Source organism: Gorilla gorilla, chromosome 7 (assembly GCF_029281585.2).
Source record: "Gorilla gorilla gorilla isolate KB3781 chromosome 7, NHGRI_mGorGor1-v2.1_pri, whole genome shotgun sequence".
Classification (NCBI taxonomy): Eukaryota; Metazoa; Chordata; class Mammalia; order Primates; family Hominidae; genus Gorilla; species Gorilla gorilla.
Window position 1 is genome coordinate 146,630,760 of NC_073231.2, and position 13,874 is coordinate 146,644,633.

General features: G+C 39.4%; 1 protein-coding gene across 26 annotated transcripts in view; it reads right to left on the bottom strand.

Moving 5' to 3' along the window:
* The window catches only part of PTK2 (protein tyrosine kinase 2), a 340,227-nt gene that overhangs the window by 121,723 nt on the left and 204,630 nt on the right, over positions 1–13,874 (bottom strand). For all 26 annotated transcript variants that reach the window (XM_055349579.2, XM_055349577.2, XM_055349578.2 and 23 more), the window contains one exon: positions 10,114–10,166. In XM_055349579.2, the coding sequence (XP_055205554.2) occupies positions 10,114–10,166 (53 nt within the window). The remainder of the gene's footprint in view (positions 1–10,113; positions 10,167–13,874) is intronic.

The window sequence follows — 13,874 nt, forward strand, 5'->3', positions numbered from 1 at the left end:
CAGAACTTTGAGGAACATAGGACAGCCTTGTTCTGATATGTGAGATTCAAAGCTGATGTTTTTGAGGGAGAGTAGTCTGGAAGGGGCAATGAGAATCAGGGCACCCTTACCTCATCTCCAGTCCTAGTGCTACCATGGTTCTCAGACACCATCAGTAGGGTTACAGAGGCACCAAGGGGTATCAGTGCCCTCCAGAGTTTTAGTTAGAGGAAGGTGACAAAGAGGAATATATAGAGAAGTCCCAGAAGACAGAGGTGTAGTGTTTTAGAAGTTGGGGGAAACTGAGCAATAAAGACAAAACAGAGGGTATGCAGAGGGTATGCCAGCAACAAGGGAGTCTGGGGCTTCTGGAGGAACAGGTATGAATAGGGATAAAGAGCATAATGAGATTAGTCCAACTGGATCAGCATTTTCCTTTTTATTTCTAGTTACATAAGTAAGGTGATATTTTCCTTTGACCATACCTCTCAATTCTATTCTTCTCCTTGGGCATGAGGGTGTGGTGCTGACAAAGCTGAACACTACCGAACTCTGTGTTCCAGCAAACAGGTTTCCCAGTAACCATCCAACCTGGGGTGGTCATGGGGGAACCTCCTATTCCAACAATGTGAAAAACACACAAATTCATACTGATATTTTAAAAAGAAAATCTCAAAGAATGACATCTGACTAGCAAGGTATAATTTATTATTTTAAAAACTGGTAAATAAAGGAAAAGAAAAAGGCAGTTTTCCTGTCTTCCCAGGAGAAGCCTGCTCCCGAGGGTAATGAAGCAGCTGGTGAGTGAACGCTGTCTCTAGAAGCATTCCAGCTAAACAAAGGGAGAATAAATGACAGGATTCACAGGGTGCCATGTTGTGGCCTCTGATGAAATCTAAGCATTAATGTCAACAGCTGCTAAAACTATTAGGTGAAATGCTCATGGGAACGTTCTCATGTATGGATCAGAGAGTGATGGGACCTAAACCCATTGATTAGTCTTAACATCACAAAGAACAACCAGATGTACATCACCTACGAAGTATTCTTGTTGTGGGGAGGGGGGGAAATCAAGCCCAAACTGGATCAAACTTCTTTAGGTTCTAACAAGCAGCTGATGGGAAATAAACGGGCCAGAAAAGAATAGGTTAAACAAAACAGCATCACAGAGATGTAATCAGCCTAATCCAGAATATGAGAATAGGACAAGGGACACAATTTCTTCAACAGATTAATTGCAACTAGTAACAATCAACCAACAAGGTCTAGCTGACACATACAGGAGATGCTGCAAGCAAATTCACAAAGTACTTCTTGTCTGATTCTTGTTTAGACGAAACCACGTATGAAAATGGAACAATCAGGGACATTTGAACACTGACTGGATAGCTGATAATGTTTTGTAAAAAAAGTCTCATCTTTTAGGAATAGTTACAGGTGAAATATGCCTTAGATTTGCTTTAGAATAACCAACAGGGATTATGTGTGTACGTAAGTGGACAGAGGCAGAGGTGAAATAAAATTGGCCAGAAGTTTTTAGTTGCTGAATCTGGGTGATGATGATATGAAAAATCATGATACAATTCTATTCTCTCTTTTCTGTATATGCTTAAAATTTTCCATAAAAAGTTTTAAAAACTCAAAATTCAAAAGCATAGTAGGTACTTAATATTTGTTCATTTCCATGGTCTCCTCTTTGTAAAGGCATCAAAAATATTTTGTCTTGACTCATGCAGTTTGATTTTAATCCACAATTATTATATAGCTATAAGCTACAAACGGGGTGGGGGAAGACTTGAGGTCAAACTCTAGAATTTATATTTTAAACTTTCAAGCATTCCCTTTAAAATTATTTTCTGCAAAGAAAAAAATAACTGGGCCTTTTGATGTTAGCAATATTTATTTTATATTTGGTAAGATGATGATACTTGGGCTTTTTGTGTTTTAATAATACATTTTTTTAAAAAGATTGAGTTTATTAATTATTGTTAATAAGTTTCGCCAGAGGATCAAGATGGTTCATAAGCCAAGTATACCCAACACTGCCAACTGTGAAGCATTTATTTTATAAAGACAAAAATACATTTTTGTTTCTAATACTCTCATATAGTTTTTTCCCCTTTATAGTGTGGAGGCTGCTTGGGAGAAGATGGGAATACTCTCTTCTGGAAACAAAATTTGTAAGACTGAGCTGGATTTCTGTGGGCTGGGAAGAGTTTATAAAAACAAAAATCCACTTTAAATTTTTGTTGTACTCATTATTGCTCAGCTTTTCATTTGGCCTTTTGAAAAATTTGAAAGTGCCTCAGGCTACCCCTTGCCAGGGAGGTCTGTGAGTTTCTGTCTGCACTGTCTGCACTGCCTGCAGCTGAGATGAGTTCAACTCAAGGGTGAAGGAGTGGTTCTGGGTCCTTTTTCAGGATACTTCTTTACAACATACGATGCTGATATTTCAATACCTATATGACCTCCAAGTATTCTTTTCAACTGCTTTAGAACCTACAGAAGAAAGGGTATGACTAAGAAGAACACCCCAATCTCAATGGTGGCAAAGGGAGTTCAAATGATGTAATGGTGGGAGAGGGAGGGCTATGGGAAAGAAGGCAGCACAGCTGGGCTATTTTGATTGTTCACTTCCTTATTCATGCACAACACGATCAGCCAGTCTATCCGTATGAAGTCAGTGACAACTGTACGCTTCTCAGTGGTTTGGAGTCTCTCCTAATACCAGACTGACTACCAGAATAATTTCCAGTGAGCCAGGTACTAGGAACAGATCAATAATATTCAATACCTACTACTTTGTGCACATAAAAATTATTAGTAGCATTAATTTGATTAAATTATGTCACAAAGCATATAATTTACAAAAATGAATTTATCTTTTAAAATTTGGTTGTTTTTTTGGGGGGGGGGGACAGGGTCCTCTCTTTGTCACCCAGAATGGAGTACAGTGGGGTGATCTCAGCTCACTGCAACCTCCAAATCCCAGGGTCAAGAGATCCTCCTACCTCAGCCTTCTGAGTAGCTGGGACTATGGGCACACGCCTCCACACCTGGCTACAGTTTTTGTAGAGACAGGGTTTCACCATGTTGCCCAGGCTGGTCTCAAACTCTTGGGCTCCAGTAATCTGCCTGCCTTGGCCTTCCAAAGTGCTAGGACTACAGGCGTGAGGCACTGTGCATGGCCTAAATTTAGTTTTACTTTTTAATTTTTTCAGTGTCCCGTAGATTTGGTAGGGAAAAAAATGAACTACTTATATAATAGGTGACAATGCTCTAAAATTAGGGCAAGGTTTTTTTTTTCTTTTCTTTCCCCTTTTAATTCCTAAAAGCTAGCATTTAAATCAAGCTTTCAGCAACAGACAGAGACTACCTTGGAAACCCACAGCATTATCAAAATTGAAACTAGAGTGTGAAACTAGAGTGTAAAACTAGACAGAAGAACCTTTTTCAAACTTGAATACAGGGCACACTTCTGAGAGTTGGAACTGAGTCAGTACTATCCTAGTCCTAATAAATGGGGGGGAAAACCTTAATGGAATCACACGCAAACTCTTTCAAAGTATTATTTCCTTCCGCACATTTATATTATCAAGCTTTAGAAATGAGTCAACATAGGCTAAGTGCAGTGGCTCACACCTGTAATCCCAGCACTTTCGGAGGCAGAGGCAGGCAGATCGCTTGAGCCCAGGAGTTTGAGACCAGCCTGGGCAACATAGGGAGACTCCGTCTCTACAAAAAAAAATATAAAAATTTGCTGGGCATGGTGGCGCACACCTGTAGTCCCAGCTACTTGGGAAGCTAAGGCAGGAGGATCACTTGAGCCCAGGAGGTTGAGCTGCAGTGAGCTGAGATCAAGCCACTGCAATCCAGCCTGGGTGACAGAGGGAGACCATGTCTCCAGAAAAAAGAAAGAAATGAGTCAATATGGTCTAATGTAAAGAGAACAAACCTTCTAGTCCAAGATCAAGATTTCCATCAGGCTATTACTTACTAGCTATGTGAACTTGGCCAAACCACTTCAGCTCCGAGTGTCTTAATTTCTTTACGTGTAAAGTGAAAATATTACGAAGACTCTCATGAGGTTTAAACAAAATGATGCCTGTGGATGGGCCAGGCATGATCTCTAAGACACATGCATATGTAAATAACTACCTGTATTTATAAGTGGCATAGTCATGGATAGGTAACAAATCTAGTGTATCAGAGACCACACAGAAAGAGATAAAATGCGGTAATTATTATAGACTATACCACCTTATATTTTATAGAACTTTACAGTTTACAAACCACCTTTGCATATACAAGTGAGCTGTTTTAGAATTTGTAATGAAGCAGCTTAATACAAAATACAAATAACATTTATTTCATTAAATGTTTTAATAGTTTAGAATAATTTCCAGTCACTAACCTGAAAAACCTAAAAGTAATCTTGAATAAAGGAAATTATGCTGCATGATAAACAACTGAACCAAAATAATCTGTTAGAAAATTAAAAATTTATTTAAACTGTAACAAATACTGAAAAAGTATCACAAAGGGCCAGGCGTGGTGGCTCACAACTAATTTTAATTCCAGCACTTTGGAAGGCCGAGGTGGGTGGATCACCTGAGGTCAAGACTTCGAGACCAGCCTGGCCAACACTGTGAAACCCCATCTCTACTAAAAATACAAAAACTAGCTAGGCGTGGTGGTGCACAACTGTAGTCCCACCTACTCGGGAGGCAGAGGCAGGAGGCTTGAACCTGGGAGGCGGAGGTTGCAGTGAGCCAAGATCACACCACTGCATTCCAGGCTGGGTGACAAAGTGGGGGGAAAAAAAAAGTGTCACAAAGTAGTATAATTGCCCTTTAGCATGAAGGTCTTAGAGACAATCAAACCAAGCATTTGAAAAAGATCACTGCATTGGTTTACATGACAGAGATACAAATGAGAAAACCTGTATTATCATCTCTAGTGCCACATGTGTAGTCCAAACATGTAACAAGAGCCATGTGCATAATGCAATGGTATTACTGTCATGTGTTATCTTGTATTTCTGGTCATAATTAAGGTTTTACTGCTTGATCAAGGGCTTCGTTATTTTAGAAAAGAAAAAGAAAAAAAAACCCAAACACAATAATCAACCAAACAAAACCCCCAAGTTTATACCTTCAAAATATTTAAAATACAGCTTTACTCATTGATTTGGAAATACCTGATTTCTAGGGTAATTTTAACCCACACAACCATTGGTTAAGCACTCCCTCCCCACAGAGGCCACACCTCCTCTTTCAGCATACTTACAGGTCCCTTATGATAGACTGCAGCACCTGACTTTCAGATATGTTCTAAGTTGTACCCGAGCTCCACAACAAGCACAAGTTTCCTTATAACTTAATAATTAGGCTTAAAAAAAAGACTTCTTCAGGTTCTCAGAACAATACAGGCAGGGACACATGTTGTTCTGTTAGATATTTTTATAAATCTCTGTTAATCTTACACTTATTTTTGTAGAGAAATACTGTGTGAATTTCAAAGATACACTGTTCATATATTCAACATCAACTGTCACTGCAATCTTACTGAAGGTGATCCAATAACTACCTTTATTTTGCAACGAAATATGAAAAAGTACCTGGTATCTTCTCTCCGGAATGTAAGGATATTGCTTTATTTGCCAACAAGAGAGACCCACAAAGAGCGACAAACTGTCCTAAAGTTATCTAGACCCTCACTTTTTCTGTTGGTTATCCTCTCTACCCTTGCCCAACATCTCCTAGGAAGGAATCTAGAACCATTTATAATGATTCCTAGGAAAAAATCAAGAGCAATTTACAGTGACAAGTTTACAGGTAATCCCTTGAGAGCCCCAGTGACACTGGTCGCTCCAAATATTCCTGCCTTTCTGCTGTCTGTTCCCGCTACCCAGAATGCATTCCTCTAAGACCCAGCACACCTCCATACCTTACTCAGGAATTCATGGATTTATTTAAAAACAATTACAAAACTTATATCCCAGACAATAAAGAGATAAACAGAACATGTCTTTACATGCAATGGGTTCATGGTTTTGTGGACAAGATGGTTTCTAAAACACAATGACATCTATTTTAGGACTATGCATAAGAGAGAAATGTACAGTGCACTATAGAGCTCTGAGGAGGAAGAGTCCAGATCTTCTTAAAGTACTCAGGAAAGCTTTCTATGAGGTACTGACATGTGAACCCAGACTTGGGTCAGGTAAGAACTCTTTGGTTGTGAAGAAAAATGGGAGAGCCAGACAAATCCCACGAAGACTCTCCATTTTCATCGACACTTGGGAGTGTAACAGTTCATCAGTACAGGGGAGCAAACTCTCTCAAATTGCTCATGACAGGCAATAGAGCCTAGAGGGTAATAATGACCTGAGTTCCAATCCTAGTGCCATCATTTTCAAGCTGTGTGACACTGAATAAGTTTGTTTACCTTTCTGAATTTAATTCTTCATGTCTGTGAAATGGAGAGATAATAAATACCTTGCAAGGCCACTGTGGGATTAAATAATATTTAACATTTACGAAGGGCTTTACAATCCCACACGAGTTAATACATGTGCAGGTTTATTGTCATACAGAACACAATTTTAAATAACTTTCCTGTTGCTCTCAATTTACCTGCTTTATTTTAATTCACTATCTATGGTTTGACTCTTTCACCAAGAATGTAAACTCCATAAAGGGAGGGACGTGGCTTTGTTTTCTAGCAGACTCCAGTATCTAGAATAGTGCTCAGCACGCTGCAGGCACTCAAGAACTATCTGTTGGCCGGATTAATGTAAAACAGAAATGTAAAACTGAGGTCTCTTCAATCCCGTAGGGCTTGTTAGGGGTTAAATGAAGTATCGTATGACAGAAAAACAAGTAATTGCAGCTGGCATACAGTTGATTGCAGCCTCACCCCACTATCCTAGACACTGAACACGCTTACTGTGGAGAAGCACATGCAGAATTTCACAAGGATCCAGGAGCAGTAGGGCCTCTACCTTGGTGTGTCAACACTACATCCCACATAGTACAGTGTTTCCAGGTTGGCAGGTAAGAAATAACCCTGGGATTTAGTAATATTACCGTTTTTCTAGGTATCGGCTTAACAAAGATGTCCCTAGAAATGTGAATTACCAGCTTTGGGGCTAAGTGCAATGTACTGGTTCCTGGCCAGCTAGGCTTATCAGTTTTTAGGTTTTATGGTTTTGTGGAAGATAGAAACATATCACACCATTGAATGTCAGGATGACAGAAGGAAAAAAGGAAGGGAGGAAGAAGGGAGGCAGGGCCGGCAGGCAAGAAAAGAAAAGAAATATACCACACTTGTTTCTCTGGTTCCACCTAAGTAAGCAAGCAGTAGGGGAATGACTAAGGACAAACAAGACTCCGAACAATTAATGCCATGTCATTAAATATCCACTGGACACCAATTATTCTTTGCTCGGATTTGTAAATCACCTAAGTGATAGTCATATATTGAAGTATCACTAACTCTGAAAGTGAAACTATTTTTATACGTAATGATGAAAAGAGCAAGTCTGGATGGAACAGCTCAAGCAGAACAACAGAGATAAGGAGGATGGGAGAGGCACAGCCACCAACTTTTTTTTGGCTAAAAAACAATGTAGATGAGGAGGTGAGGGAAGACTGGAGAGGTGGGTGGTGGGCAGATAATGAAAGGTCTTGGAGGGCTAAGCTGAGGAGCCCAAACTTCATCTGATGGATACTAAATGACTACTAAAAGTTTCCGACCAGAGAACTGCCTATTTAAATCAACATGGTAGCAATCTAAGAACATGGAGAAGGTACTGAAGTATGAACCCCTAGTTACGGAATACCTAGGAAGAAAAAATGAAAGCACGATCACAAGTAATTCAGGGGGGTGTTAAAGCCAGACATTAGAGTTTGAATAATGACTCCAGATTTTAGCAGCTATGTAACCTTGGACAAATTATTTAACCTCTCTGGGACATAGTCTCCTCAGCTTTACAACAAGAAAACTATCTTATAGGCCCTTTGTTGTAAGGACTAAATGAGATGATACATGTACAAGAACATAGAACTTAAACCTGAGCCTGGAACACAGTACTCATAAAATGCCAGCTAACTTTATTCCTCTTAATGGGGTTCTGAAATAGGAAGAAAACACTGAGATCATAAAGTGGGGGTTGGCTGGAAGAAGTAAAATCCAAGTGTGGTGATGACCAGCTGCTAAAAGACACATCTGAGGTTTAAACCTTGAATGGAGAGTATTGATTAAAAGAGCTTAGTAAAACAGGAGGAACAAGATTTGAAGGCACTGCTGGGGCCTATTTTATTACATTTCATTACTTTGTTACCCAAAGACAGATGCCAGGAATAGTCCTTATTAACATAATGGGACATTTCCCTTCTCTCTTGATCAAGCCTGGGGAGACTGTGGAGACAGTGTGTGGCAAGCACCAAAAGGGCAGTCCCCGGGGCTCATCCCAAAAGCTGCTTTACAGTTTGGCAAGAAGATGGACCAAAGGGCCTGTGAGTTATTCAAAGCCCTGCTCAAATCTCACCTACTCTACAGAACATCCTGCAGAACATCTTTTGATGCCCAGCAGTTGCTCCCTCCTCCAGACTCCTGTGACTGTAGCATGTGTGGTGGTCTTTCTCTCTCCAACTAGATTACAAACTCCATGAGGGCCTGGCAAGTTTGCCAATTCTCTGTACCCACTACAGACTGAACAAATGCAAATGCTGAGTGCTGTTTACTGCCCCAGTGTCACTACTGGAAACTAGGGCTACTCCAAGAAGTCACGATTAAGCTTATAAGGATGATTAACTGTTTACCTGAGAACATGCTGGCAACCCCGAAGCTTCCATAAGACCAGCTCTAGCATTCCAACCTTCTCTCTACTTAGTTAGGAAGTGAGCAATGATTTCTCAAGCAGTAGTACTTTGACAGTATAACACATCATTCACCTTTATTGAGTATCTCTGCCAAGTGTACAAATACAAGCAAAAATACTTCTTGAGTAAGGGCTTATGGGACATTTGTGCACCATTAAAAAAAAAACAAACAAGGAAGCCAGGCCCAGTGGCTCACGCCTATAATTCCTGGCACTTTGGGAGGCCGAGGCAGGCGGATCATCTGAGGTCAGGAGTTTGAGACCAGCCTGGCCAATATGGCAAAACCCTGTCTCTATTAAAAATACAAAAGTGAGCAGGGTGTGGTGGTGGGCACCTGTAATACCAGCTACTCGGGAGGCTGAGGCAGGGGAACTCCTTGAACCTGGGAAGCAGAGGTTGCAGTGAGCTGAGATCGCGCCACTGCACTCCAGCCTGGGCGACAGAGTGAGACTCTGTCTCAAAAAAAACTGATTCAAAATAAACAGGAATTGGGTCTTTTCTAAGTGAGATGCTAAAGTTAAAAGGAAACTATTATTTCAGAAATGTAACATATATGTATGCACATATATAACAACAAATTACATATGTGTGTATATGGTTACGTATGTATATATGTGCATATACAGATGGTATATGTATTTTAAGATATCAAATGGGCCCACAGAAGATGCTTTCTCATCCTCCCCCTTTCCTTTATTTCCCACATTTTTAAATGGGAAAAAAGGCATATCTATTTTGAAACATACCAAGGAAAGTACAACACACTTAATTGCACCAGCAAATAGTTAAGACAATGCTCATGCCAGAATCTTAACTATATTTTTTAAAAAGCAATACTCAAACACCATATTGTGAAAGACAAAAATTGTTTTAAAATGTCTCACATTTCCTGAACTTCATAAAATAAATATGCAAAGTATATTCTACTGAATTGCAAGATAAATTATAATGGCAACTTCATTCTGGATAAGATTAACATGATATTAAAACCCAAAAATAATTTGGAATTCTATACAACTTGCTGAGTGATCTGGTATTTTACCTATGTCCCATCTAAAAAAAAAAAAAAAACTATGAGCCATACTTAAAACTATTTAATAATGGTAAAATTATGCAAATTTGGATAGCCAGAATGCTTATTTTCATAAGCTATTCTAGAACGAAGCAATTATACTAAAAATAGACATCTATGATTGTCTTACCCCACGAGAGTGCTTTTCGAGGTCTGCTACCTAGAGCCCCTTACCTGACACAGAGACGGCGTGTGTCCGCATGCCTTGCTTTTCGCTGTTGGCCAACCTGTGACAGACAAGAGCAAAGCTGTAAGCCCTGCAATCTCCCCAGGACCCCGCAACTCGGCCTCATCAAGTAGAGAACTGCCTTGGATGAGGAAGACAAAATTTTAGATACGTGATTTCTTTAAAAATTGGATTCTACTATTAAAATAGCCAGGCTGCTTTAATGCTTTAAAGATCACAAATTAAAATACACAACTGAAGGAATGTTGAACTGTTCTGAGAAAGATACTCTTGACAATAATTTAAAACAATGCAATACAATTTAATCTGGTATGAATGGGTTAAATAAAAATGTAAATTTAAATGCTACATGCTAAAGGATTGCCCCTAAAGTCATGAGAAAAAAAACATACACCTGGAAGTGGATTTTGCTCTCTAAAACATAATATGAAATACTACACTATGACTGGTCCTTCTTAAATTTATGGCATGTAAAAAATTATCAAGAAATACATTAATATGTACTATTACCTACATACTTAAAAAAGTAATCTCAATGTATCTTGCTACTTTCTTCATGACATGGTTTAACACTAGTTTTACATATTTACCCACAAAAAATAAAATTTTGGCCAAAAGTCTTGGTGCCGTTTAAAAAATTAGTAAAAAATTTTTGGAAAGCACAAAACACAGGGGAAAAAAGGAGCCACACAGTCTTTAGATGTCAAAGTTACCTCGTCTTTTTATAAGAGAAAACCTTTTCCAGATGAAATACTGACGCTTAAAACAGTATAGGTTGAATATCTCTTATCCACAATGCTTGGAACAAGAGTGTTTCCAATGTCAGATTTTTTGGATTTTGGAATGTCTGCATATACAAAATGAGGAATCTAGGGGATAGGACCCAAGTCTAAACGTGAAATCTGTTTATGTTTCATATACACCTTATACATGTAACCCAAAAGTAATTTCATACAATATTTTAAATAACTTTGTTCATGAAACAAATATTTGACTGCAACCTATTACACATGAGGTCACATGAGGTCAGGTGTGGAAGTTTCCACTTGCTGCAACATGTTGGTCCTCAAAAAGTTTCAAATTTTGGAGCATTTTGAACTTCGAAGTTCCAGATTAGAAATGCTCAACTTGTACATCGTTTCGAAGCACTACAACTATTTAATGTGAAACTGTATAATCTCTATAATAATCACAGCAAACAGCCATAGACTTGTGTTCCTTTTACAGAATTCTCCAAATATCTGAAATTTTATATCTTTAGTATAAAAATTTAATCCAAGTTGTTTTCTAACAACTCATTACTTTCTCTGCCATTGCAGCTACATGATTTATCACAACTTATCTTTGAACTATATTTATTGGGCAGTCAGAGGACACACATTTTAAATCAATAAATTACATCATTTCCTTCCTTGTTGTGCTGCCAAAACACTGGGGTTTTCCCTTGTCTGCACCACAATTATGTATGCTGTTGCTAAGCAACTTTCTCACGATAGCTTGGATTTCAGCTCTTATCTGATCAACAGAAATAATGGTGTCCTGCTGCTATAAGGTTTGTGGAAATTCCACTCTTGTAAAGTTTGCTTCATTTATTTAGTTTCCTTTATCTGTTAACACTTCCAAGGTACTACCTTCCTCACTCACTTTCACACCCATGTTCATGATTCCTCTATGTGTGTGTGTGTGTCTGTGTTTTAAGAAATGGGGTGGAGTCTCACGAAGTCACCCAGACTCGAGTGTGGTTGCTATTCACAGGCATGATCATAGTACACCACAGCCTCAAACCCCCGGGCTTCAGTGATCCTCCTGCCTCAGCCTCAGAACCACAGGAACACGCCACATTGCCCAGCTTTGATTTTAATCCAAAATTATCCCTTAACTTCCCACAACTAAAGGTACTCTAAATAAACATCAGTTCCTGCCCTGATATGACCCCAAATGAACCTCTATCAGACACTGCTGATGCTGTAGAGTGCACTGTCCAAAGCTAGAGGTGCACTAGCCACATGCAAACCTTGCCTGTGTGAGGCCCACAGTACTGCATATGACCCTGGCTGTCAGCAACTTGCCAGGTTGGCTGGGGAGGGCAGACAAGTTAAAAGCCCATGTTTAGGACTCTGGTAATTAATAACTAGAAACTATTACAGGAAAACATGATGGGGATGCTCTCCTGGCTTGGGGGTGGGTCAATGAGGTTTCTACAGGAAGTGATGTAGAATGAGACCTAGAAGATGAGTTAGGCTTAGCAACGAAAAGGGGGTTGGAAGAAGAGTGGATCATGCAAAGACAGAATATTGGCAAAGGCCTTCAGGGAAAAGAAAGGATGTTTGCTCCTGGAATTGAAAAAAAGGTAAATGTACTTGAAAAGTAGTATGAGGAGTGACAAAAACCAAGGTTAGAGAAGTGAGCAGGAAACAATCACACGGGCTCCTGCAAGCTAGGTTAAGAATACTGCAAAGTATCCTAAGAGCAAGAGTAGGTCATGTAAGATATTTAATAAGGAAAGCTTCCTCAAGCTGTAGCACAGAGCACGGATAGGCTAAGGAGCAAAACTGGACGAGACTGATTTAGTAGAAGTACACAGAAAAGAGTTAATGTAGCAGGCCTGTGACTGACCTTACATGATTGTCCCTTGCCAGCTATCTGGGAACTTGGATTTTCACAGAGTTGCCACCATCCCCTGACAGGTATGGTACACTATGCCTAAAATGTTTGTACAAAAAATGTGGTTTATGCTGAACTCTTGCTTTCCTTCTGGGAGTCTGGTATTTGGATGCATGCCAGGCACAGAGTGCATGTAAAAAGAACCCCCAATAAAAACCCTAGGCACCAAGTCTCTAATGAGCTTTCTCAGTAGGCAACATTTCACACAGGTCGTCACAATCCATTGCTGGGGAATTCAGAGTGTCCTGTGGCCTCCATTGGGAAGGGACCCTTGGAAGCTTGCATCTGGTTTTCCCTGGACTTCACCCCATGCACCTTCATCCTTTGCTGATTCTGCTTTGTATCCATTTGCTGTAATACATCATAGCTGAGTCCTGTGACTCCTAGATCTTGGGAAACCCCAACACAGAAGTGTACTTGGGTAGCCCAGATAGCTAAACACGGGGGAGACACAGTGGGAAGGCGGTGAAGCAGATGGATCCATTTAGAACATGGAACTGGAGGAAATAGTAATGGACTGGCTATGGAGAAGGAGAGGGACAGAACAAAGCCCAGGCCTCACCCTCTCTATTCCAGTGGCCTCTTAGGCTCACTGTTCTTCTTCAGTGTCTTGGAAAGTGTAAATATCTCTGAAAGCACTTACCACACAGCTATAACTGTGTGTTTACCTATGTATCTGATTGTTTAGATTTTAACATTCATATCTTAGTCCCCAGTTCCTAGCAAATTGGCTGAGAATATAAAATTATATAAGTTCTTTTGGTATTACTATTCGATTCTTTTAGTTTTGTAGATCAACATGCCCACTATAAAATTAGGAAATAAACAAGAAAATTAACATAAATTATTTCTCTTTAATTTTCATACTTGTAAAATAGCCAGAATGCCACATATTTTCAGGTTCTTGTAAAGATTAGCAATAACATATGAAGCAAATGTTTAACAACAGGCTCTCAACATTATGATTATTCTTTAGCTCCCCCATAGAACTTAAAGGAAAAATTAAAACCTTTTGATTAAGCCTAAATACTTAATAAAATTTAAAACTGACTTGATTTCTTTCTAGAATTGTTTCCTAGTTCCT